This window comes from Physeter macrocephalus, chromosome 2 (genome assembly GCF_002837175.3).
Source record: "Physeter macrocephalus isolate SW-GA chromosome 2, ASM283717v5, whole genome shotgun sequence".
Taxonomy (NCBI): Eukaryota; Metazoa; Chordata; class Mammalia; order Artiodactyla; family Physeteridae; genus Physeter; species Physeter macrocephalus.
Genome location: NC_041215.1, coordinates 42,349,508 through 42,377,488, shown reverse-complemented (window position 1 = coordinate 42,377,488; position 27,981 = coordinate 42,349,508). Strand labels below are relative to the sequence as shown.

Below are 27,981 nucleotides of genomic sequence, written 5' to 3'. Positions count from 1 at the left end.
TGCAGGCCATTACTTTGGCAAGCAGAAACCATGTGACACTTCCTATTTGCCACTTGCAAGTAGAGTCATCTAATGACTAGAACAGTCAAGGAGCCAGAGGACCTGTCTTTTGTCCTGATTCTCCCAGCTTCCATTCTGTGTGCAGTGGGGCAAGCAGAGTACAGTGAGTCTAGGCTGAACCCTTTCTCCTCCAATTTTTTGCTTCTTGGCCTTTGACAAGTAATTTAATGCCCCTGAGTCTGGGCTTCTTCACCTGTGAAATGGGGACAGTGTTGCCCATCTTGGAAGGCTCTTGTGGAACCTTGCAAATGATGATGTTGGGAAAGTTCTTGGCCAGAACTTCACATTGGAGGGGCTCAACAAATATGATTTGCCTCCCTGCTTTAATTTCCTCATCTGTAAACTGGGGTTAATAATGGTTAGTTCTTGCCCCTTAGTGAGTGCTCAATAAATATTAACTAATATTAATATTCCTACCAAATCTTTACTGCTTCGTAGAGCTGAGGTTGAAAATAACTGGATTAAAATGAATTATTTCAAGTACTTTGTGCTTCTAGAAGAGGCAGCTGGTCCATGCCTGATGCCTTCACCTCCATGGAGTCAATCTGGGCTATATTTCCAGATGACTGCTTTTCAGACCGTGATTAAGAAATCTCTGGGGGCTCCGTGACTGAGCCCTGGGCCTTCTGGGGAAGCCTGATTCTCTGGCTGCCTAGTGGGGCTTTACTGGTTGTTCATCCTGCCTTAGGCTTGTCACTATTCCATGGACAGAGATCCCCCTGGCTCTCTGGATCCTTGGCCTCTTGAGAATTCTGGACGCATGATGGATTCACATCTGTCTGGGAGTGGTTTGTGGGTAGAGTTCCCTGCAGGCAGGGGGATGGACAGCATCGCTTCCTTTTGGTCCTGTGATTCTGCTTTCCATTAGCTACCTGGACAATAACCCCACGATCACTGTCCATGTAGGAGCCAAAGTGGAATATTTATAATGTAAATTGGATCATGGCCCTCCCCTGCTGGGAATTCTGCAGTCTCCTAAAGACCGCCTTTGCATCCAGAGTAAAATTCTGAAATTAGCCTGTTTGTTTATGATCTGTGTACTTGTCAACTCAGGCTTCAGGGGGGCAGAGGTTTTGTCCATGTCTGGTACATCTTCAGTGCCCAGCGTGCTGGAAAGGATCAATATATATGTGTTGCATAATGAGGGGTGAAATGATCCTCTATGTAAATGCTCTCCTTTGTTTTTCATGTGGGAAGTTGCAACGCAAATAAGTTTGTGGAACTTGTCAAAGTGTTGTGTAAATCAGGATGAGATTTTCTTAGAAGGTAGAGAGCACAGGGGCTACTTAGTTTATCTCTTCTGACTAATTGTTGCTCAAGAATTTGGTGGGGGATGGGTAGGAAGCTGCCTTACTAAACACATTCATCTCCAAAAGCAATAACAAGGACATGAAATGTCAGAGCAGAAAGAGAATCTGGACCAGCTCCTATCCAGAGCTTGGTAGGCCCAGTAAAGGTCTCTCCTCATTGCCCTTCCCTTACCCTCAGGTGGAACCATGGGTGAACAGTGCAGGTGGCAAAGAGCAGGTAACAGGGGACTTGAAAGCCTGGTCATCTGCAATGCAGTGTTTCAGATCCTTGGGCGGTAGAAGCTGACCTTCTTTCTACTTGTAACTCCAGGGTTCTCATTTGTAAGGGCTGATGCTATCATTGGCCTCTAAAAATCTATTAGACAGGCATGGCTACTTTTTTTCAGAGCCTTTTTGGGAGTCTGTGTAGTGAGGTGGCTTTGGAGTCAGACAGATCTATGTAAATTCCATTTTCACTTTTTAACTCTGTGACCTGAACAACTTAACCACTTCGAGACTCAGTTTCTCCATCTATAAAATGGCTATTACAGGGAATTCCCTGGTGGTCCAGTGGTTAGGACTCCGAGTTTCCACTGCAGGGGGCACAGGTTTGATCCCTGGTTGGGAAGCTAAGATATCCTGCAAGCCATGTGGCCCAGCCAAAAAAAAAAAAAAAAAAAAAGGCTATTATAGTGTCAACCTCATAAAGTTTTGTGTGGATAAGATTAAAATTAAATGAGGTAATCTAACTGAATCACTTTGCTGTATACCTGAAACACTGTAAATCAACTATACTTCAATTAAAAAAATTAAATGAGGTAATACATATAGCACTATCTGAGTAAGTAAGAGCTCAATAACTCACAATCCTGTTAGTTATTCATACCTTCTCTCTTTGACATAATAGGGTCCCATAGATAATTGGAAAAAACTAAGGGCTTGACTCTCTTTTCCAGATCCCAAGCTGACACAAACCTATGAGCCAAGGGAACCAGTATTTGGCCATCCGTCCATCCATCTGCATGTCCCAGGGGTGCACAAATAGGGAACAGTTCAGCTTTTCAGCCTCCTTCAAAGAAGCAGTGAGAGAGGGAGGGGGTTATTTGGATGAGCCAGCAAATTATAGGGCACTATTTTAGGGTATTGCTTTTCTCTGGGTCTATATTGATCTGAATAAATAAACTAAAATATTTTTGAAGTTTTTTCTGATCTATACAAAAGAATATTGATAAACTCTGCTCCTGTTTGGCAACTAAAAAGAACACTTAGAATTAACAAGGGTGTTGGTGGATTTACCATTGAGGTTGATGAAACATCTACCCTTGAAACACTTTGGCTGAGAGCAAAACTTACTCGAGGACTGATCTCACACCTCAAATGTGAGGAAATTTCCCTGCTGGTTCCTGTTTGGTCCCCTCTTTCGGAAGGACTGCTCAGATTGTAGTGTTGGAGTCAGGGGTGGAGTGTTCCCTCCTCTCCCTCTCTTGGAAACCCGACGATGTGAAAAGTGAGGAAGTGATGGGTTGGGAGCCAGGGGCTCATAACTGGCCTGACCTACGCCATCTGGCCACTCCGAGCCTGACACTGGGTGGGAATTTCTGGGATCTACAGGCACTCACAAAGCCTCAGAACCACAGCTGAGCCCCTGAAGAGTCCACTGTGAATGAGATGACTTTAGAAAGGAAAGAGCTGTCAGTGCCTCAGCCAGGCAGGTACTGAAAAGAATGTCATGAGCAAACCTGCTCCAGGACCTTCTGGGAAATAGAAATACGATCTGGAGGGAATGACCTTTATTCAACACAATGTTTAATTAGAAAAAGTCCTCACAACAGGTTTTTAATATTAGTTGCCTGTCAAGGTTCAAAACAGATTTTCCTTGGACCATTTCTTTTCCAAATATATTGGGGTGCTAGCGTCACTCATCCTACCTCTACATATAAACATTTGGGCTAACCAGGCTGATGCAACGTGACTTGTGTACATAAGCCTTTTCAAAATGGAGAAATAATCCCGGGACAATAGGGGATTCTGGAAGTGGCAGGCAACGGGCAGATTGAAGAAAGCTCTTTTAATTCAACAGGTTCTGGGGAGCGGAAGAGATAGAAATCTTTTGAAGGGAGAGCAGCTGATTAGTTTCTAATAATGGATGCAGGCTGGAAAGAGTATCAACTTCTTGGGATGGTTTGGGCTTGACAGAGGCATGTGATCTTGGTATCTTGGTGGGATTTCACTCCTCATAAGGATAAAACTTTATTCTGTGTACGTGTGACGGTTCATTTCTATTCAACTCAAATTAACAAATATTTCTGATCACCTTCTGCATGTGAGACATTGTAGAGAATATAAAAAGAAGCCACTTATACCCTCAAAATCATGATAGTTTAAATTTAGTGAGCACTTACCATGTGCCAAAGCTGTTTATATATATGTATGTATGTATATTTTATATATAATATTTATCCTATATATATTATATACTACTATGTATTTTATATAATATACACTCATATATATTTTTGTATATTATATTTATTTTATACATAGCAGTTTCACAATTGTTAACTAGTTGAATCCTTTATGAGATGAGCACTTTCATTAGTCCCATTTTATATAACATGTATTATTATATATTTACATATTATATGTTATAATATCTAATTTTATATATTTAATATATATTTTAAATATATATAGCAATTTTACAATTGTTAACTAGTTTAATCCTTTATGAGATGAGTACTTTTATTACTCCCATTTTACAGAGAAGGAAACTAAGGCAGATAGAGGCTAAGTAAGTTACTCAGGTCTTCTGGCTGATAAGTGATAGGCAGTCTGCCACTACCACTCTGTTTGCTTCATACTCACCACAAAATCATTTTTGTACCTGAAAACTGACCTGAGCCTGTACTGTTGGGTTTGCTCACTAAGAAGGGAGGTCTAGGAGATAAGGGGGACAGTTGGGTGCTCTGGAGCTCAGGCTGCCCTCGAGATGACGAAGCCAACTTGGCTCACAGAAACTCCTCTCATTTGTTTCAGCACGTTACTGACGCAAGTTAGATAGTGGTAAGGCTGGCAAGTCTTGCTAACCAAACAAATGTGCTATCAACCCCGGGACATCACAAGTCAGATGGGGCCAGGATGCTCTTTTGAATCCCCACAGAGACTGGCAGCCCCCAAAACAGCCTAGTTAGAATGATTGATTGAGCTGGTCACATAAATGAAAATATCCGTTTGGACCCCAATGGGCTGCTGTTGCTTTCTAAGCCCCTTAGTGATTCATAAAGCCGATTCCAGTGAATACTAAAATGACCTACAGCTGAAGGCTTGCTCATACTGTGCTGAAACAATTTGGATGCACAAGTAAATCCTCTTTCAGAGCTCATTAAAGTTTCTAGAAAACATTCACTGGATCAGTTCAGCCACTGCAGCCAATAATCTTCTGGGAATTTGATATTTAGAGGAACATTAAATCTTTCAGGTCATTAGGAGGCAATTTAACAGGCAGTCCCCCAACTGGTGGGCAGTGTCCAGATACAAACATGGAATGCATTCTGCATGTAGTCAGAGCTCAATAAATATTAAATGAATAAATGATCAGTGATTATATTGCCTGATGAGGCTGCCAACATCTACTTAATTCATTATTGAAGATTTTGCATTTACAATGAAAATAACAGAAAATGACACTATTATAATTCTAGGAGGGAAGTAAGAAATTTTTTAAAAATGCAATTGAGTAAAGAATTATGCATCTTGAATCCTGGAATTAAGGAAAGCAGATTTATGTACAGAAAGAACAGAAGGTAGAGAGGACTATGGGACTGTGGACACTTCTGTTGGATATTTCAGAAATGGATGGCACTGTGTTTTTGAAAATCTACCTCATTATGCAATATTTCAAATATAGAAAGTTATAAACAACTAAAATGAACACCCAGATATTTACCATCTAGTTTCATCAAATGTTAACATTTTGATGGTATTATTTTTGTTGTATATTTTTATTATACTACATTTAAAAAATATATGGCTTAAAAAGTATCTTAATTGTGGGTTGGTTAAATAAAACATATCCATATACTGGAATATTATGCAGCTATTTTAAAATCATGCATTGAGAGAATTTTCACTTAGGTTGGAAATTCTCAATTAGGATACAAAATCACATGTATAGGGGCTTCCCTGGTGGCACAGTGGTTAAGAATCTGCCTGCCAATGCAGGGGACACAGGTTTGAGCCCTGGTCCGGGAAGATCGCACATGCTGCAGAGCAGCTAAGCCCGTGCACCACAACTACTGAGCCTGCGCTCTAGAGCCCACGAGCCACAACTACTGAGCCCATGTGCCACAACTACTGAAGCCTGCGTGCCTAGAGCCTGTGGTCCACAACAAGAGAAGCCACCACAATGAGAAGCCCGCGCAACGCAACGAAGTGTAGCCCCTGCTCTCTGCAACTAGAGAAGAGCCTGCACACAGCATCAAAGACCCAATGTAGGGCTTCCGTGGTGGCGCAGTGGTTGAGAGTCTGCCTGCCGATGCAGGGGACACGGGTTCGTGCCCCGGTCCAGGAAGATCCCACATGCCGCAGAGCGGCTGGGCCCGTGAGCCATGGCCGCTGAGCCTGCGCATCCGGAGCCTGTGCTCCACAACGGGAGAGGCCACAACAGTGAGGGGCCCGTGTAACGCAAAAAAAAAAAAAAAAACACAAAGACCCAATGCAGCCAAAAATTCAAAAACAAAAAAAAACATTATAAAAAATCACATGTATAGTGTAATTCCAATTTCATTAAAATATAAAATATGCAGATGTATGCAAATAAAAAGATAAATGAAATGTACTAGTAACAGTGTTTACTCATCTTTGGGTGGCAGAATTATGGGTTCCTTTTGTTTTCCTATTTATTTAAAGTATAGTTCATTTACAATATTGTGTTAGTTTCAGGTGTACAGCATAATGATTTGGTTTGTTTGTTTTTCACAGATTATATTCCACTATAGGTTATTACAAGATATTGGGTATAATTCCCTGTGCTATACAGTAAATCCTTGATGCTTATTTATTTTATGTATAGCTGTTTTCCTCTTTAAACTTTTTTGTATTTTCCACAGGTTCTTCCAAATTATTTCATAATTTTGAAAAATGATAAGAATTTTTTTCCAAAGCAAAAACACTTTGGGGTATGTCATTAACCTGATTCTTTTGCACAGTGGCTGTGATGAGGGTAGTACTTTGGCTTCCAAATGAAACTTTTTTTTTTTCCAGTTTACATAACCTCTTTATTAAAAAAATTTTTTTTTAATTTTTAGTTTATATTGGAGCATAGTTGATTAACAATGTTGTGTTAGTTTCAGGTGTACGGCGAAGTGATTCAGTTGAGCATATACATGTATCTATTCTTTTTCAAATTATTTTCCCATTTAGGTTATTACAGAATATTGAACAGAGTTCCCTGTGCTATACAGTAGGTCCTTGTTGGTTATCTATTTTATTCCAAATGAAACTTTTAAAGGAGAGCAAGGGGGCTAGAAAGAAGAGAGATTTCACTGAGTTAACTTAGGGCTGGCCTGGGAAGCATTTCCACTTGTCCCTCCTCTAGTAGGATGGCCCGCTTATTTGGGGGAGCTCTTTCCACATTTCCCCCTACATCTAGCATGTCATCAGGCATCTCTCCCACCCAGGGACACCCAGCACAGCTCCCGGCCACGCTCCGAGAGTGAGCGCCACGTACTCACCGCGTACACTGGGAAGAGTTCCTGGGCGTTCAGGTCCCACTCGTTGATGTGGGAGCCAATCTGAACCCCCGGAAAGCCCAGCTCCTTCACACAGCGCTCCAACTCCTTGACCGCCAGCTCAGGGGCCTGCATGGGCAATGTCCCCAGACCCACAAACCTCCTCGGGTGGCTCGCAACGGTGGCAGCTAGGTCATTGTTTAGAAGCTGGCACAGCTCTAAAGTGTCCTGAGGTTTCGCCTGGTGGAGACAGGTAAGGGAAAGCACATGGTTCAAAACTTACTTCTTTAGATATTTACTCCGATCAACACCTCCTCGGGGCTCAGTCATTTGTCACTCTCAGTGGCTTTACCCCTCAAAAAGCTGAAGCACAGCCTGAGTTAGGCCTTGGCCACAGGAGACCCAGAAGCCAGTCATTGCCAAGGCAAAGAAAACTGCTAGCATATTGCTGATTAATTAGAAAAACTGAGGCTGTAATCAGAAGGGCCTGGAATCCTACACTAGACATGGAATGAGGGTGGGCCACCCCACCAACTGCAGACAGAACTCGGCAGGGCTGCACACCTAGGCATCCCCCCTCCCAAACCCAGGAGCTGGGCCTGGTGAGTGCCAGATTTCAGGGCACCTCCTTGTCACGCCTCCTCAGAGGATGCAGGGCTGCTTATGGACCTCTCCTGTCCCCGTCTGTCCTTCTCCCTGTCCTTCCTGTTGGCAGTGACACTCAAGAGTAACCTCTCCGCTATTGCTATCTTTCAACATCATCCCACCCCACTGCTAAGAATTTGGTATTCGCCTGCAATCCCAGTTGCCCAGTCAGAATAGCACCCAGTCTGGTAAATTCAGGTATCTCGAGGTCTTAGGGTTTTTTTATTTTATGTAGTGAATCTCATGATAGGAACAGATAAGGATTGAATCACTAATACTAGAATTATGAGCACAGGTGGAGGAAGTAAGTGTGAGCAGGTGGTATTTCCATTGCTTATTAAATCATAACACGTGTGAATGTTTATTTGGTTGAGAGGGTACTTAGTGCTCCCCCAACTATGTACAAAAATGTGCTTCCACAGGCTTGCCATCATGCCTGAAACTTTTAGCACTCAAGACTTCATCACTTGGGGAAAGGCATCCAACTTTAGGAATCCTGTTTTGAATTGTATATTTCCACGGGAGAGGCAACATATTAGGCCATTATCATCACTTCCACTGCCTCAAAATCATTATCACTTTTGAATAAGCTGGCTTGTCAATTACTGAGCCAGGCACGGTAGGAATGAGTCAGCAGACACGTCAGTTCTGATGGAGATTAAGGTTGGGTCTAGAACTGTGCTGTCCAGTGGAAATGCAATTCGAGTCACATAGCAACCTGCAGCCATTGGCTACCATACTGGACCATGCAGGTCTAGAGCAAGGACATGACTAGGAAGACAGGCCTGGGAGGGGACGGTGTGGTGTGAGAAGCTGAGGGCCCCTGCTGATCTCTAAAGGGGTGGAGAGTTGGGTGGGCAACGTTCGAGGCTTGAGGCATCTTGTCTACCTGCTAGGGAGCTGGACGCGAGTGAGCCTTCGCCCACCAAGGAGATGGATTGAGGTTTCACACTCACCCAGTAGCTAAACATGACGGGAACCGTGGAAAGGGCTTGCACGGTCACTCCTAGACACAGACACAAAGGCAAAGCTAATGAGAAGAATGGCCTGGCACTCCTACATTTCCCAGGGCCGAGGAGCCCAGCAAGTCTCCGTCCCACCGTCCTTCCTCTCTCCCCTCCCTCGCTGCTCCCCCCTGTCCCCCTTCTCGCAGGGTCTCTGTCCTAGGCTTCCCTCATCCCTCGGCGTCAGTTCTAAGGAGAGGAGTAAAGGCTGGACAGAAGTGAGATCATTCAGGAAAAACTAAAAAACAATTTTTCAAAGGTTTTTTCCAACCCTCCTTCCTGTGAAGTTTTATTTAAGCAAGACATTTCCCAATCAGTTTTTTTAGGGCTTTTCATCTTCGGTCATGCATGACAGTGTATTTCTCAGGCACCTTCCTGGCCCCTTTAATTCATCTCCTAAGTGAGCACGGGTAGAGTCCTACTGTCTGGAATGCCCAGAATGAGACCCTGTGTGTGGTTCCAGAATCCAGCATCCAGGATGCCTAGAGTCTCTTATCTTCACAGTCCTGGAGCTGGGTTCTCAGGAGAGATGCTGCCAAAGCAGTGGTGGCTCCTCTTTCCCTCATGCCCACGTCCAACCCAACAGCAAGTCCTGTTAGCTCTACTCCAGTTCCTTTCATGTTCTCACCTCTCCCCATCCCCTGCCACTGCCTGGTCCAAGCCACCAGTATTTCCTACGTGGACCACTGCAGAAGCTTCTGAGCTGGTCTCCGACTACCACTCTTGTCCTCTTACAGTTTGTTCTACACTTGGAAGCCAGGGTAAGGGTTAAAACTTAGATCAAGTCACTCCCTTGCTCCAAACTTCCAAGCACTTTTCATCACATTCAGAGTAAAATCCAAACTTGAACACGGTCTATAAGGCTCCGTCTCTCCTGGGGGCTCACGTTGAGCTTCATAGGCCTCCTGCCTGTTCTTTGGAGTGCTTTCCTGCCCCAGGACCCTTGCACTGCTGTTCCATCTGCCTGGAATGCCCTCCTTATGGCTCATCACAGGATGAGCTCCTTTTTACCCTAAGGTCTCCGTTCAAATGTCAGATCATCAAAGAGGCCTTCTCCAACTCCATCCACTCTCTATCCCATTGTTCTGTTCCTTTCCTCTTCTGATAACTTATTACAGTCTGTCATGACTGTGGTTGTTTATCCTGTGCCGTGCCCTACTTGAATTTCAACACCACATAAACCTGTCTGTCCATGTTCTATCCTTAACATACCCAATATATGAATAAATAAATCATTGTTTAGTGAGGACTAGACACTACAGCATTTGATTAGAGAGCATTGTTAAACATTGTCACAGATAGGATTTGTATTCAGTGATTATTATACAACAGATAAATGCCGTTCAATTGTAAAATCTTTACATTTACACAAATGCTTTTTCTTACATTACTGTATTTAATTTTATAGGTTAGATCACATGGCCTGCAAGTGGTGGGATGAGGCTGCTGCCCAGCCTTGCACCTTCTGTATACCCCAGTGGCCATCACTTATCACCATATTTTATATTAACATAGTGAATTGCATTATTTATGTGTTGGTTGATTTGGATGCATGTTCTTTGGTTTCTGGGAATCAAGAGGGGAAAAAAACAAGTCTAACCCAATTAGAGCTGATTTTTTTTAAAGTGGTGTTTAACAGTTTGGCAACAGCACAGTGTTCCCCAGACTCACCTGCTGAGTAAAATGGCTAGGGGCCGGGGGGGTAGAGGGAAAAGAACATTGTAAAAACAAATTCCTAGGCCCTCCTTTGGAAACTGTGACTCAGTGGATGGGCCCTGAAAAAAAGTTTTAATAAACACCCCCAGGCAATTCTCATCCTGAGGGAGGCTTCGGAAAAGCTCCCTTGGGAAAAGTGATGGAATGAGAGAGACAGTCCTAGGTACAATTCTAGCTCTGCCATTTACTGCTGTGTGATCCGGAGCAAATCACTTCACCTCCTAATACCCCTCAGGTGGTACTAGGTACAACAATGCCTGCCACGTAGAGATGTGATGAAGTAAACCAGGGACTGCAATAATATTTTTCTCCCTGTGAAGATGGCATGGCTTTCTGGAACCTTCTGTGCTGTGCCTTCATCATTTTCTTACCTCGGCAGAGGCAGTAGGATACACTTGTTAAGCACTTGGGTCCAGACTGCCTGGGTTCAAATCTCGTCTTTGCCCCCTACAAGTTGTGCGATCTTGGACAAATTGGTTAACCTCTGTTCCTCAGTTTCTTCATCTGTAAAATGGGCATAATAATAGATGCCACCTACGATGGTTGTTATAGGAATTGAGTTAATATATGTCAGGTGCTGAGAACAGTACCTGGCACAAAGAAAAATGCTCAGCATGGGTTAGACTTGACTGTCCTCTTAAGGATAGCTGTGGAATGAAACACACAACAAAAACCAAAGGAGACACTCTTCACCTAAACTGCAGTCGTGAGCAATGGTTCTGACACCAGTCATCTGAGTCTCCTTTCCACTAGTTTTCTCCTTGAGAGGTGGGAGCTGCTTGTGCTTCACGTTTAGGTAAGACCTTGGTCTTTGCTGTCAGTCTAAGAAGCTGTTCTCTCTCAGTGCCCCTACCACCCCCATTCTAGTACAGGGGCATATATACTATGTTCTATGGAATGGTCTACAGAAGTGCTTCAGGCTTTCCGCAAAGTTCAATTTGAATGCAATTTAGATGTACTTTTAATTAATATTAAAAATCTATAAAGCAATATCTAGCCTAAAGTAGCTATACCAGATTCTAACATGCCAGAGACCACCTCCTTATTTGGGGGTGATATCTATTAACTTGTTTTATGCAGACCTTGCAATAAAATGTCTCCTGCCTTCTCTGTGTGTATTTTTGAACTTCTTATACATTTGTCCTTGGTTAGGAAGGTGGTAGTTCTAAAGGGCTCTTTTATCTGTGTGCATGAATTGTTTGTTTTCTGGATTAAATCTAGACCACTGATGTCAAAATTTAGGCCTGACAGTGTTGTCATTGGGAGTACCCATCACAGTCTCTGGGCAGATACCACACGTGTCCACGTGTCCAGAAGGCTGGGTTCTCTTGTTGGAGCACGCTCTCCTTGGTGGCACGATCAACCAGGTAGTAACAAGTGAAAGCACAATGTGGCTGTCATGCCACATTTTTATTTTACTATTTTATTATGTTTTGTTTTATTTTATTTTATTTTATTTTATCTTATCCCCTACCCATCATACCATATTTTAGATAGGATTTCATAATTCTTTTAAATTATGGGGATTTGTTTGATTTTAAAATATGGGATGAGGAATGCAAGCAGTTCTTAGAAATTGTTAGTGACTCAGCTTGGAAACAAAAATTTCCTAATTCTCCCCTTTCAAATTTCTGGATTGGTTTCATTGTAGAGTATTCTGAGATTACATGATTAACTTTTTTGTAAACTGCTCCTGTTTCCACCCCTTATGTGTCAGTGGGGACATTCTGTGTACTGTCCACCAAAAGAAACTACAGAAAAAAATCGGATCCTGAATCTGACTAACCAAGCACTTGGCATCCTTAATCTGTGAACTCTTTTTACTGTTTTAATTGGCTCTATAATAAGTAAATACTATGCATTTGAACTTAAAATTTTTTTAAATAATAAAATACCACTTTTATCTTTTGGATAATACAGCATTCTACTTTAAAACAGGGTATACCTTATTTCAAAAAATTTTAAATCCACACTCTAAAAACATCATTGTGGAAGGTGCCATCCCTCCCCCAGTGAAGCTGGAACAGCCTGGCCTGGAGGAAAAGAGGAGATCAGAAGTTGCCATCCCATAAATCACCTAAAGTGGTCAACAGACTTTAGCGGTAGACATGCCTCTTACATCAGATGCAAACATTGGTAGTGTTTCTCATTGGAAGTACCTGTTTGGTCCATTTCTCTAAGGCGAACTTCTGGGTCCCAGCAGTTCTCTTGGACCACTCTGAAGACCTTCCCATCTTTCAACATCTTTGCTTCTCCCTAAGTCAGAAAACTCATATCAGCGAAAGGTGACCTAAGCTTACTTAGATTAATCCTTCCTTGTATGCTTCGGAATGTGGTTCTCCCCTAACCTTTTTAGGGTTTTTTTACTTAATCCTCGAAGAAGTAGAAATCTGTTTATTTAACAGAACTCAACTTTTTGTCCTTGTGCCTTAATAGTGGCTTGGATTTGAAGGGGTGTGCTCTGTGGATATCAGTGGCTGGACACAGAGAGAACAAGGTCATGGTCATGGCCTTTTGGGACTACACAACTGAGGATTGTGTAGGTCACCTTGCCAGAACCTCTGGCTCCAAGACCCAAGACGATGGCCCAGCATCTGGAAAACTCTAGATTCATAACATTTTAGAACTGAAAGGACCTCTGAGATAGACCATCTAGTCCAGCCCTCTTGTTTTATAGAGAAGCAATAGATGGATAGTGAGAGTAAATAATTTGTCTAGCAGAGCAGGGCCCGCTGATGTCAACACCTGCCAGAGGAGGCAGGCCATGCAATGAATCAGTCTAGCAGCACATATGTAATTTGGTTCTGAGCTGCTACCTCTACCAGGCATCATGCCTGCCTTGTACACTACCTTTTACTACTCAGTGCAGGGGTGGGGAGGTGCAAACTAAGTGGCTATGTGGAGCATGGCAGCGGCCTCTAAATTGGGCCTCCTGTTGCTGATCCCTAAAGAAAAGGGAAAAGTTCTGATCCAGGTCCCTGAAATCAGACTGCTAAGGTTCAAATCCCTATTCTGCCACTTACTGTGTGACCATGAGCAAGTTAAACAACATCTCTGAGCCTCAGTTTTCTCAGTTTTTTTTTTTCAATTTATAAAACAAATATTTATGTAGCACCTAAGGTGGGCAATATACTTTCTCTGACTGATGTAAAACTTTAAGGATATATAGTTGAGGAAAAAAGACAAGTTAGTAATCTACCACCAAAAACTTAGGTCATAAGCATGGAGATTGGAAAGACTGTGAGAAAAGGAAGAAATTAAGGCACAGATTCCCATCCACAGAGACAAAGAACAGAGTACTTGAGCTGGCTGTGCAGAGGTTCCATAAGCCAAAGGTTATTATTATTATTTTTTGTAGATATTAATATTTTATTATTATTATTTTAAAATTTATTGATGTATACTTTGTTTTTTTTTTTGGCTGCACCATGTGGCATGTGGGATCTTAGTTCCCTGACCGGGGATTGAACCTATGCCTGTTGCATTTAGAAGCACAGAGTCTTAACCACTGGACCACCAGGGGAGTCCCCTATTGATGTATAGTTGATTTACAATGTTGTGTTAATCTCTACTGTACAGCAAAGTGATTCATTTATATATACATTCCTTTTCATATTCTTTTCCATTATGGTTTATCACAGGATATTGAGTATAGTTCCCTGTGCTATAAAGTAGGACCTTGTTGTTTATCCATCCTATTTGTAATAGTTCGCATCTACTAACCCCAAACTCCCAATCCATCATCCTTCTCCCACCCCCCTCCCCCTTGGCAACCACAAGTCTGTTCTCTCTGTCTGTGTGTCTGTTTCTGTTTTGTAGACAAGTTCATTTCTGTCATATTTTAAATCCTACATATAAGTGATATCATATGATATTTGTCTTTCTCTCTCTGACTTACTTCACTTAGTATGATCATCTCTAGGTCCATCCATGTTGCTGCAAATGACATTATTTCATTCAGATGTTATTATTATTATGCTCTGCAGTGATGTTGTATTTGGAACATCTGAATATCTTTCTCTCTCTGTTATTTAAATTTGAAGTATCCATGCTGGACTCCTTGGATGTCCTGGAGGATTTGGCATAACTGGGGCACGGCCTTCTTCTCTTGACCAGGCTTAGTTGGAGTGACAGGTCAGTGGTTGCTTTTGGGAGGAAAGAAGATTCTTGGTTTTTCAGTTACCCTGCCTTCATTGCAGCCTCTTCAGCTCCATGAGGAGGTATTGCTTCCAGCTTACCACCCAGCATACAAGGCACTCATACATTGGATTTGGACTGCTTTTGGCCCAGAGAACAAGACGGGTGGGACAGAGTCATGGTCAGAGTCGATAACGACCACTTACTTTAAATCATTTTGGCAGATGGCACAGATTAGTTCAAACTCGTCCCATTTAGCCATGGCTCCATGGTTTCTTCTGCTTTGTGACATCAAATATCTGTGGAGTCTCAGACTCTGTCCCGCTAGCTGTTCTGTCTAGAAACTTCTGAGTTTTGGCTCATTTTTAAGATAGTTATAATAATATGACTTACCTTAAAGGGATCTTGTGAGCGTGAAATGGGATAATCTTTATAAAGCACTTAGTAGAGTGTCTGACACATGTTGAGTGTTAGTTATTCTTAGTATTAATGATGTATGGTTAATTAGAGACTGGGCTGTCTCCCGACATTCCCCTGCTTAAGGACACGTGACCTCTGGTGGTGCTTCAGAGCCTCAAGATTGCCCTTGGGCCCTGCGTGATGGCCGTGTAAGCATGTGGTGATCAAAGGCCTTGAGTTGTGCTTGATTTAGTTCTCTGCCCTCCTCCTCTTCCTCTTGGCTTGCACTCAGGTCTTGCTACCGCTCCCTTCTTTATCCTTCTGATCCAAGGACTAGACCTTCCCCATCTCCTTCATGGAGGAGGCCGAGCACTTTTCACCTTTAAGCGCGGCGGCCTGTGCACATCTCCCAAGCATGAGCAAGCCCTCACATTCATGTTTTCATTGCTCACAGACGGGGGAATAGGTCAATAAGCAAGTGACTTGTGTAGCTATGACAGGTATCTACACCCAGGCAGAGCCGAGTCTCTGAGATCAGGACATCAGGATTGATTTGCCTCAGTTCTGGTTCTTTGCTGACAATGGCAGCACCTGAACCACCTTCCTGGATTGGGGACTCTCCTGCAAGAGCACTGGTAGAGGTAGGGCCCAGCCTCCCTCTACTAAAACCCAAATACTTGCTCTCCTTGTCCCAAACTTGACGGATCAATGCTTGGTTGTGAATCAAAATCAAGTGATGCAAAAAGACAAGAACAGTTGAGTTTATGCTGCCAGTATTGATTCCAGCAGTGGCCATGAGCTATGTCCATTGGCAGTGGTGCTGGTGGCAGTGTCCTAACCGGGCTGTACCTGTGGCATGGCCTTGGCCGTGGCTTCAATCACCTGCACATTTGAGTGTGGTTCCCTAAGCATTTTGTAATTCTTGAGGGGCTTAAAATACTTTCAACAAATTCCTTTTCTGCTTAAACTAACCATTCTTTGTTTCTTTTGTTTGCAAGCAAGAGTGCTGATACTGATTGCACAAATAGAATATAGGAACACATCTTTTTATTTGGTGAAGAAGGGAGTGGAGAGGGGTGGTGGTAAAGGAGAAAAAGTTGAGAAACAAACTTTCATTTGGCAGTTAGAAGTTTTTTCTTTTGCTTCTTACTAGGAAAGCTTAATTACCATAAAATACCCAGTGTAGCAGAGTGCTGAAGAGCATGGTCTCTGCATTTCAATAGATAGGGGCTTAAATCTCATTAAATTACTTAGTAGCAGTTTAACTGGCTAAGTTACAGCCCTTCTGAGTTTAACCTTCACTTTTCTATCTGTAAATTGTGGACCTTTTTATTTGTCATGCTTGTAGCCACCCAACATCCTTGGAACACTTCCTATATGTGAAGATATTTTCACATTATGATTCCCCCTTCCTGAGGGGGAATTCAGAATTCACTTTCCCAGATCCCCTTGTAGCAGGGGCACTGGCATGTGCTCTAGGCTCTGCCAATCAGAAGCCCCCATGTGTGACTTTGATTTGGAAGTGAGCCCTGTGAGGAAGCAGGGACTCTGAAGAATCCAGAGTCTTTTTTTTTTGCGGTACGCGGGCCTCTCACTGTTGTGGCCTCTCCCGTTGCGGAGCACAGGCTCCGGATGCGCAGGCTCAGCGGCCATGGCTCACAGGCCCAGCCGCTCCGCGGCACGTGGTATCCTCCCGGACCGGGGCACGAACCCGTGTCCCCTGCATCGGCAGGCGGACTCTCAACCACTGCGCCACCAGGGAAACCCCAGAGTCTTTTAATAAGGGTGTTGCCTGAGGTGTCAGACATGGCTGGAGCAGAAGCTGCAGTGCTTTGGTCTCCAATCTCAGCATCGTCAGCATGAGCTTTCTGTCTGTGACCAGGAGTGGCAGCACTCACAGCCTTGCTAGAACAGGTCCCCGACCAGGTATTGGGCATTGTTTCTGTTAGCACAGCCTCTGAGCTTGATCTCTAGCCCTCCCAGAAAGCCTGTGAGCTGTTTCTCTAATTAAACTAGCTAGAGTGGATTCTGCTGTTTGCAACTAAGAACACAGAATGATACAGAAGATTCAATAATAGAATGTTTGTAAAGAACTTAGTACAGTCCAGAGAGCTTGCTTAATGAATGATGGCCAGATTTTGTTTTCGTTTTTTTGAATTTTATTTAATTTATTATTTTATACAGCAGGTCCTTATTAGTTATCTATTTGATACACATCAGTGTATTCATGTCAATCCCAATCTCCTAATTCATCACACCACCACCACCACCACCACCACCACCACCTGCCCCTTTCCCCCCTTGGTGTCCATACATTTGTTCTCTACATCTGCATGTCAATTTCTGCCCTGCAAACCAGTTCACCTGTACCATTTTTCTAGGTTCCACATATATGCGTTAATATACGATATTTGTTTTTCTGACTTACTTCACTCTGTATGACAGTCTCTAGATTCATCCAATGGCCAGATTTTACCATATACTATCAATGGCAAAGGAGGAAATTGGGTTTCTCTGCGAGGTGCACAAGTAAGTTTTGGTTTCAGACAAAGCAGAACATGTTAAAGCAGAAATGGATCATTTCTTTAGTTCAACTCTTGCATTTACCATTGAGTCCATGAGATGTGGTGGTATAGAGCTTAGCTGCTATAGAGCACTTAGTGGTATAGAACTGGGAAAAGAATCCAGGTTCATGAAGCCATTTTCCACCCTGAAGCTGTGGAGGCTGATATTTGGTAATCGGTGTCTATTTAGTAAGCAAATGTTAATTACTATAATTTCCTAAGGAGTCCAATCTTTTTGGGGGATTGCCCTAATTATGTTGCAGGAGAATCAGACTTACTAAACTTTTCCCTCCACACCCTTTATGCTGGATCCATGGTAAGGCAAATGAATGACAGCAACTGTCAGGGGAGCTCTTTCGCAGTGAAAATTACCACAGGGCAGCTGTGCCCCAAGAGGCTCCCAGTCCTCTTTGCTTTTTCAACCAGAATTTTGGGACCTGACAGTTATTGTAGAGAATCAATTCTTGATCCCTCTCACATGCTATTTAGGAACCCAGGATCCCTGCAGGGATATAAATGGGCCTCAGAAGTCAGCACTTGCTGCTAGGGGAGGGACTGGGGGGCCTCTTAGGTTCTGTTTTTAACACTGATCCCAACATCAACCAAGATCTTAAACTTAACTAATAATCAAGTAATTGGAGCAAGGTGCTCTAAATTATTCAACTCAGAAACAAATTCTGTTTTTTTAATAAACTCTTGAAAGAAAACCAAGGGGTTTTTTTGTTATTTTTATTTTAATTAAAGAATTCTCCAACCATCCATCGCCACTCAGATAACTCATTTCAAATATACCTCTAATGTTTTTTTAAGCCAGAACAGCATGGGGTAGTAGAAGTCATGATAAATACAGCGCTCAGGAAACCTGGATCCTATGTGTAAATCACTTACCCTTAAAGTCCTGCTTTATTTCCAGGGAAGCCCACTTCCAATGACTGACTGCCACGGAGACATAAAGGCCCCTCTTCTTTGCCCTCACCCCCCAACTTGGGACAATTCTGGAGGTTAGCTTTAGAGCTTTTTGTAGGGTCAGCTGAGGCCTCCACTGAGACTGCATCACAGCTCAACATTGCCCTCTGTTTTATCCTGCTTCCTTCTTTTCCCTTTCAGTGATGTCCATTCTAAGAGCACTTCCTGATAAACCTTCTGCATGCTCATCTCCATCTCAGAGTCTGATTCCCAAGGAACTTCACTTCTGACACTTCTGATGATACACATCAGTGTATTCATGACAATCCCAATCTCCTAATTCATCACACCACCACCACCACCACCACCACCACCACCTGCCCCTTTCCCCCCTTGGTGTCCATACATTTGTTCTCTACATCTGCATGTCAATTTCTGCCCTGCAAACCAGTTCACCTGTACCATTTTTCTAGGTTCCACATATATGCGTTAATATACGATATTTGTTTTTCTGACTTACTTCACTCTGTATGACAGTCTCTAGATTCATCCAATGGCCAGATTTTACCATATACTATCAATGGCAAAGGAGGAAATTGGGTTTCTCTGCGAGGTGCACAAGTAAGTTTTGGTTTCAGACAAAGCAGAACATGTTAAAGCAGAAATGGATCATTTCTTTAGTTCAACTCTTGCATTTACCATTGAGTCCATGAGATGTGGTGGTATAGAGCTTAGCTGCTATAGAGCACTTAGTGGTATAGAACTGGGAAAAGAATCCAGGTTCATGAAGCCATTTTCCACCCTGAAGCTGTGGAGGCTGATATTTGGTAATCGGTGTCTATTTAGTAAGCAAATGTTAATTACTATAATTTCCTAAGGAGTCCAATCTTTTTGGGGGATTGCCCTAATTATGTTGCAGGAGAATCAGACTTACTAAACTTTTCCCTCCACACCCTTTATGCTGGATCCATGGTAAGGCAAATGAATGACAGCAACTGTCAGGGGAGCTCTTTCGCAGTGAAAATTACCACAGGGCAGCTGTGCCCCAAGAGGCTCCCAGTCCTCTTTGCTTTTTCAACCAGAATTTTGGGACCTGACAGTTATTGTAGAGAATCAATTCTTGATCCCTCTCACATGCTATTTAGGAACCCAGGATCCCTGCAGGGATATAAATGGGCCTCAGAAGTCAGCACTTGCTGCTAGGGGAGGGACTGGGGGGCCTCTTAGGTTCTGTTTTTAACACTGATCCCAACATCAACCAAGATCTTAAACTTAACTAATAATCAAGTAATTGGAGCAAGGTGCTCTAAATTATTCAACTCAGAAACAAATTCTGTTTTTTTAATAAACTCTTGAAAGAAAACCAAGGGGTTTTTTTGTTATTTTTATTTTAATTAAAGAATTCTCCAACCATCCATCGCCACTCAGATAACTCATTTCAAATATACCTCTAATGTTTTTTTAAGCCAGAACAGCATGGGGTAGTAGAAATCATGATAAATACAGCGCTCAGGAAACCTGGATCCTATGTGTAAATCACTTACCCTTAAAGTCCTGCTTTATTTCCAGGGAAGCCCACTTCCAATGACTGACTGCCACGGAGACATAAAGGCCCCTCTTCTTTGCCCTCACCCCCCAACTTGGGACAATTCTGGAGGTTAGCTTTAGAGCTTTTTGTAGGGTCAGCTGAGGCCTCCACTGAGACTGCATCACAGCTCAACATTGCCCTCTGTTTTATCCTGCTTCCTTCTTTTCCCTTTCAGTGATGTCCATTCTAAGAGCACTTCCTGATAAACCTTCTGCATGCTCATCTCCATCTCAGAGTCTGATTCCCAAGGAACTTCACTTCTGACACTTCTGATTCTTAAGTTCTAGTTCTAATGCTATCTGCAAATGAGTTCAAATATGGCTGGTATTTCAAATGTCTGGTTTTGTGTATCATTAAAAATGTATTTTATGGAATTAACCGTATGATACAGCAATCCCACTCCTGGGCATATATCCGGACAAAACTGTGATTCAAAAAGATACATGCACCCCTATGTTCATAGCAGCACTATTCACAATAGCCGAGACATGGAAACAACCTAAATGTTCATTGACAGATGAATGGATAAATAAGATGTGGTATATATATATACAAAGGAATACTACTCAGCCATAAAAAAGAATGAAATAATGCCATTTGCAGCAACATGGATGCAACTGGAGATTGTCATACTAAGTGAAGTAAGTCAGGCAGAGAAAGACAAATACCATATGATACCACTTATATGTGGAATCTAAAATATGACACAAATGAACCTATCTACAATACAGAAACAGACTCACAGACATAGAGATCAAACTTGTGGTTTCCAAGGGGGAGGGGAGGTGGGGGAGGGATAGACTTGGAGTTTGGGGTTAGTAGATGCAAACTATTACACACAGAATGGATAGACAACAAGGAAAAAACTAGCACAGAGAGAAAAAAGAAAAAATGTATTTTAAAATTCAGTATTTCATATCAGATTCCATTCTCCTCCCCCTTCCCCCAGTCCCCACTCAGGCTCTCCCTCTAGACCATGCAAGCTGCCAGGCTGGTTGGGCTTGAGGGACGAAGGTGGCAGAAATGGCCCAGACACTGTCACCAGGAAGCAGCCTCTGTCCCACGTGACGAGGCTCTGAAGGACAGCTCCATGGAGGCTCTATTACAACCACCTCCAGCTCTATTCACTCAGCCTACTGCTCTCTCCCCCAGATCTGCTTGTCCTCCCGGCGTGGCTGCTTCTGTCCTTTGATATCAGCATTATCTTTCTCATCCCTCTGAGACTACATCATGTTCTCACTTCCCTCTGCTTGACATGTCAGCATCCCATCCATTTCCCAATGCCGTTAATTCTGTCTTCAGAATGGACGCTGCAAGGGTCCACTTCTCTCCATCTCCACCGCTCCAGCTCTGGTCCCAAGCCCCGTACTCTCTCACCTGAACGACTGACTGCTCCAGCCTCCAGCCTCCAACCTCATCTCTTGCTGCTTTCACTCTTGCTCCCCTCCAACCCAGTCTCCACAGAGCAGCCAAGTAAACTCTTAAAACCCTAAATCAGATCTCGCTACCTCCGCCGCTTAAAACTCATGAATCAATTCTTGTTGCCCTGAAGGTAAAATACAAACTCCTTAACCTGGCCCTAAGACCCTTCCTCATCCAACCCCTGCCTACCTCCACAGCTTCATCCCACACCTACACCTTTATAAGTAGGCTCTTTATTAACTATTTTCAGAATATGCTAAGTATGCTGTTTGTTTTCTGTTTGGAACCTGATTGACTTAGCTAAAAAATATGTACATAAACATATTAAATAATACTATGTCCTTTTTAATAGGTGCATGTATGTATAAGTAAAATCATAGGAAAAGGTCTGGAAAGATACCCACCAAACTGTTAATAGGAATTACTTTTGAGGATGGGGAGGGCTGATCCAAGGGAACTGTAGGTTTATCTTCAATAGCTTAAATTTAAAAATTAAAAAAATTTAAAGTACATTAAATCAAGAAAGGTTTCATTTGATTTTGTCCTTTTTTGTATGAATGTTATATTTGCATTGCAAATGGGACTCTTTCTCAGTTCATGTAGTTAATTCATATAATAAATGCACGTAAAAAGAGAATAATAAAAAGGAGAATTTATTCAGATTCTACATATGTAATGGAAAGTTAAGCTTAAAAATAAAAACATGAAATGAGGATATTGGACTAGATGAATGGCTTTCAATCGATTTTGGCTGCGACCCCACATTAAAAAATATATTTTCCATTGTGACCCACTACCTCTGTATATATCTATTGGGGCTGGCCAAAAAGTTCGTTCGGGTAAGATGTTACAGAAGGAGAACGAACATTTTGGCCAACCCAAGATTTATACAGATTCAAACTGAGACAAAAGTTTGATGAAACAACACTTACTCTTACCATGAACAATACATTCTGCTATTTTCTTTTGTAATCTGTTTTATTTTTAAAGCTGTCCTAACCCACTGAATTGATATTATGACTCACTGTTGGGTTGCAGCCCATATTTTCAAACACTGGACTAGATGCTCCCTAGCCCTACAGGCCTATGATTCTTTATCTTCATGAGAACTGCCCCCTGCCTTGGCCTTCCCACCCCCTTGAATTCCCTTACTATTTATTTTCTCTTTTGCTCAGCACAAAATTGTCACTATCTGTATGTTCTTTATTCATTTGAGTGTCTTCCTGGCTCCGCAGTGAGAGGGAAATCATTTTTTAGAGCAGGAGCATGATGCTTGAAAATCACACAGAATAGTGTGTCTGAAAATGCTAAGTGTGGTGGAAATGGCGTGTGTGTGTCTTTGTATTTCAAGGGCCTGAAGAACACTCAGTCGATGTTTCTAAATGCTGCTGACCCATGAATTTGAACTAGGTCCTGTGTCTAGCCTCCTTTGAACGCTGTTGGGTGTCCCTGCCATCAGCACTCAATTCTGCTGCCACCCCATGCGGCTCCTGAGAGGAGGCCGTACATACTTTTATGAATCTTCAACCAAATTATAAATATTCAACCCAAGGACAAATGTTGTTTTTCAGTTCTGAACAAGGCTTTACCATGGCAAACAAATACCCCTTGGTTCATTCCAAAAGCATTGAGAAACCAAAGGTTAAGAAGAGAAACAGATAGGGCAGACCAGAGAAGTGTATTGGAAAGACCTTTCAGAAAACAGGAATCTCTGAGGTAAATCATTCATGGGGGACAGAAAAGATTTGTTCACTAAAGGGATACAGGAGAATGAAAAGAAATTTCAACCCCAAAGTGCTGGATTTTCTCATTGCTCTTAGCTGAATTTGAATATTTGTATATATTTGCATGTTGTTTTCCAGTGACTGTGATCTCTGACCACTGTAATTAGGTAAATACCAGTTTGGTTCTGTTTTGGTTTGCTTTGTTTTGTTTTTGAAACAGAGGAAAGGAAAGTGTCACTGTTTTTTTTCATAAGACTACTGTTATATCCAGTTTTGCTGGAAATATCAGGTAATAGATTTGACTGGAAATATTTTCATTCTTGGATTTCTTTTTGTTTGTTCTGTTTTTTTTTGTTTTTGTTTTTTTTTTTTTTGTTTTTTTTTGTGGTATGCGGGCCTCCCTCTGCCGTGGCCTCTCCCGTTGCGGAGCACAGGCTCCGGACGCGCAGGCCCAGCGGCCATGGCTCACGGGCCCAGCCGCTCCGCGGCACGTGGGATCCTCCCGGACCGGGGCGCGAACCCGGCTCCCCTGCATCGGCAGGCGGACGCGCAACCACTGCGCCACCAGGGAAGCCCCTGTTCTGTTTTTTTTTTTTTATGAGATTTGCTGTTAAGTTTTTGCAGTCTCTTTGACACAGAAACAAGATGAAATGAAGGCCATTCAAATCCAGTGTCAAGGTTACAAACTGCAGCCTGGGACAGGGAGTAAAAAAAAAAAAAATTACAGGCTGCCCATCCCTGCACTTGGGGCTTCCTAGTGGCCTTGTCATCATCTCCACTCAGCTTGTCTTCTCTTTTGGGGAGACTTGAGGCCAGCTTAGATCATCAGCTCCCAGGCTAGGAACTGACACTTTTCATGGGAGAAGTGCAGCCCAGTGTCTAAATTGGCACTTAGTGGGTGGCCTTTGATGAAGGTGAAAATGGGCTGCTCCAGAGATTCTGATGTTTAAAAAACTCTTTAATGATTTCCCACTGCCTTCAGGATCAAGTACAAAGGCCTAAACCCATCCTCCAAGGCCCCGTCTGATGAGGCTTCTGCCTTCCTCTCCAGCTTCTTCCCACCACTTTGTGCCCCAAACTCTTACCCGCCTCTATCCATCCTCCACAGATCAGACAAGGTGACCTTTTTCAGCCGCTAAGACCCTCCGAAGAATTTGCATTACATTGAGAATAAAACCCGGCCTGCTTAGCACTTGCTACAAGTCCCTCCATGATCTGGCCCCTGCCTACCTGGTTTCCTTCCATCTCCCCCTTTCACCACATCTCAGCCAAACTGCCCTCCTTCCTGTTTCTTGAACACAGCTCCTCCTCATATGGTGGGCTTTGCAACTGGTATTTCCTCAGCCAGGGATGCTCTTCCAGGCTTTTCCTTCTCATCCTCTAAGTCTTTGCTAGTTCCCCGACCAGCCAGCCCAGATGCATCTCCCCAGTCATTCCCTGTTCCAGCACTGTTTTTTTTATTTCATTCTCTGAAGTGATCACGTTTGTCTCCCCCTAGAATTTCAGCACCACGAGGGCAAGGAGTATGTCTGTCTTGTTCACCAGCATATTGCGCGTGTCTAGACTGGTGGGCCTGGCATCAGATAGATGTCGGTAAAAACTCAGATTGCTGGCCCTGTCCTCAGCATTCCTGATTTGGTAGGTCTGAGGTGAGGCCCAAGAATTTGCCTGTCTCCCAGGTCCCCAGGTGAAATTGAACTTGCTGGTCCACAGACCACACTTTGAGAAATGCTGCTACCAGCCCAAGCCAAATGCTTGAGTTCTAGGCTTACGTATGTTTGATATCTCCAGGCCTTTGCTCCCTGTCTTTGCTTTCTAGTTTCCTTTATTCCTTGGGCAAGCCTTCACCTCTGCTTCCAGACCCAGGATGCATCACTTCTTCCAGGAGGCCTTCTCCAGTCCTTGGTACCCAAGTCTACATCCTCCAGTACCTGGTGCAAAAGCTGTCCTCACCTCATCACAGTGCATTGAGTTACCCCTGCACGTGGTCTTCCCACACCACCAGTCCTCCAGGGCCTGCCTTAGTCATGTCTGTGCTCCACTGGGAGCTCAGGGGGGTTTCCCATGCACTCCACGAGGGCATGTGACGCCTCTGAAGATGAAGTCAGGCCTGACCTCTGTGCAGCTCTAGATTTGCAGCTCTCTCAGGCTTCGTTACTGGCTGAATGCTTTGCCCCAAGCCTTCTTCCTCTCGCTCTTTCCTCTGACCAAATTCAACCCTTTCTAACAGTGGCTTCTTCTCCCTTTTGCCTCCAGTGTTTAATTTCTCAGCCTGTGCGCAAACCTAAACTGTTGCATTTATTTGGTCAGCTGTAATATAATGTCATAACTGTGGAGAGGGCCAGGTCGCTTCCTTGACACAGAGCAATGCTAAAATTGGTTCTAGGGCAAAAAAAAAAAAAATAGAGAGAGAGGGAGACAGAGACATTTCTTAATGGCTTGTCCAATTCCATCTTCCTAAATGCTGTTCTTTGACGTTATCCCCATTTTTGCAAATAATTTTGAGAAACCTCAGTGCTGTCCCCTTGCCTACTATAAAGTCGATTGGAGGGCAGAAGAGTTGGGGGTTCCTAGAGGCCCGCCTGCTGGGAGGTTTCAGACTCAGGAGTTCTGTGGGTCTGAGGCACGCTCGTGCTTTGGGAGAAACTCACCTTGCCGTGGTGTTGGAGCTGCACCCAGCTTCCGTAACCGAATCTCTGTGGGGGAGAGGAAGCACAGTTAGACTGAAAGGTCAAAGCAGAGAGGACTGCAATAAAGGCGCATCCCTGGGACAGAGTATCCCAAGCTCTATCCTTTCAAGCAACACTTTCCCATTTTTCCCCATGCCCATGATCACTTATTCAATATTTATATTCAAATCAATGTTTTTCCTGAAATGTATTCATTCAGGAAGAAAATTCTCTTATCATAGAAGTGTTAGTTTCACCTTTTCTCCTAATGCAGGTTGTAATTTTAAAATAAGGACGCACATTAAAAAATATTTGCGTACCACCTAAAATCCTTTCCAGGCCACTAGGAGTACAGACCTTACGGAGCACTCTTTAGGAAATACCATCTTAGAACATTAACCCTGTGCTTCAAACTGTGGTTTGCAATCTGTGAGTAGATCATGAAATCAGTTTAGTGGTTAATGACCCAGATGTTCTAAAAACATGAAATAGTACGGGTAACAGATAAGGCTGGTGGCCTACCCATATTCCTTCTCTGTAGTGCTTCTGTGCACGCCAGCCCTCCTTCAGCTAAAAGCACTCGCATTTCTTTGACAGGATTTTCCCTTTTGCCATTGGCGCCAACTTTGATTAGGCCCTTCAGAAGTACCAGGAAATTAGTTGTGCTAATTTCCACCCCCCAAATCCCTCAATCAACGACTGAGGGCATTTGTATATAAACTGCACACATTGGTTTCCTCACCTCCTCCGGTAGGATGACTCTGAGGTGAGGCACACATTCTACACTTTCACTGGCTGCCTTGCTTTCCCTGTCTCATTTCCCCACTCTACTGCAGTTTCCTGGCATCACCTCCAGGGTAAACTGTTTGCATTTGAATCTGTATCTCAGGGTCTGCTTCTTGGAAAACCCAAGCTAAGATAGTAAAGCAATGGAATGGAATGGAATGAAATAGGATAGGATAGGATAGGACAGGATAGCATAGGATAGCATAGCATAGCATAGCATAGCATAGCATAGCATAGAACAAATGTATTAGAATGGCTTCTGTGTAGTATTAGTTTCATGAAACTCTTGTTTCCATTATAGATATAAGTGTTTGTACGGAGTCACAGTATGAAATATATTTCTTCTTGGGGGTCATGAATAAAAATATTTGAAAGACTCTGCCTGTGAACATAGGCATATATGACTCATGTAACTCTAGGTTTTAAAATCTCATTCTGTTCATTCATTCATTTGTCAAACCCTCATGGAGTCCCACCATGACCAGCCTTTCTAGGGCAGAGAAAATAGAAGTGAAGGACAGTTGCAACCTGTGTGGAGCACAGTCTTGAGAGGGCGAGGCCGGGGTGGATGGGTAATTGAAGAGCCTTACCGTGTGTGAGGCACGCTGTGATAGAGTGACATACAGGTTCCCGGGGAGGAGCGGGGGAGGGTACTGACGCACAACGTGGGCCAGGCGGTGTCATGGGAGGGAGGCTGGAAAGGTAATCTGGGGTCAGGTTAGAGAGGTGCTTCCAGTGTTCAGCATTTCCACGCTCCAGAGCAATGACTCTCAAAGTGTGAAGTTAGGGGGAGGGCGTGGAGGCCGGAGACCACAGTGTAAAGGGCTCATGGACAGCTCTTGTCAGCAACAATGGGTAGAGGTAGTGAAGCTAAATATTGCACAACTCCTCGCTTGTTGTGGTTGGATGAGACCAGGTGACTGTCGTTTGGCTCTCATGTCACGGTACAGGGACGTTGTCTTGAGGGGGCCAGGTTTTGGCAGGTCCCTCTTCCTGGCTTCCCTCTCACCTGCAGACTCAGAGGGGAGGTCTGGGCCTGCAGCACAGGCGTGTTTGTGTGTCTCTATGTCCGTCCCTGCATTCTGCCCCAGTAGACTTAAGATTTGGTCAGTTCTTTACCAGCCTTGTTCTACCTGGGCAGAAGGTCTGTTCTTGAATTTCAGCTCCAAATTGTCACATTAGCTCTGGAAGTCCACCTGCCTCCTCCCAGGTGACACTGGAGGACCTGGCTTAGTAGGCTGGTCACGCAAGGGAACCTGTCCATCAGGGACCCCAGTTTCTCCTTTGTTGGTGCCCTCCCACCCCTTCATGCATTCTGTACCCTTGTGCTTTTCCCCTCTCTT

General features: G+C 43.4%; 1 protein-coding gene and 1 long non-coding RNA gene across 4 annotated transcripts in view; one reads left to right on the top strand and one right to left on the bottom strand.

The window, feature by feature from the left end:
• Positions 1 to 27,981, top strand: part of LOC114483981 (uncharacterized) — a 93,963-nt gene that overhangs the window by 37,167 nt on the left and 28,815 nt on the right. The window lies entirely within an intron of this gene.
• The window catches only part of ACMSD (aminocarboxymuconate semialdehyde decarboxylase), a 69,438-nt gene that overhangs the window by 36,254 nt on the left and 5,203 nt on the right, over positions 1 to 27,981 (bottom strand). For 2 of the 3 annotated variants that reach the window (XM_007116527.2, XM_024122343.1), the window contains exons 2-6: positions 25,835 to 25,879; positions 12,603 to 12,699; positions 8,680 to 8,729; positions 7,082 to 7,318; positions 2,325 to 2,418 (exon numbers count right to left, since the gene is read on the bottom strand). In XM_007116527.2, coding sequence (XP_007116589.1) covers positions 2,325 to 2,418; positions 7,082 to 7,318; positions 8,680 to 8,729; positions 12,603 to 12,699; positions 25,835 to 25,879 — 523 coding nt within the window. Of the gene's footprint in view, positions 1 to 2,324; positions 2,419 to 7,081; positions 7,319 to 8,679; positions 8,730 to 12,602; positions 12,700 to 25,834; positions 25,880 to 27,981 lie in introns of those variants that run through there. The other variant, XM_024122344.2, reaches the window with a different exon arrangement.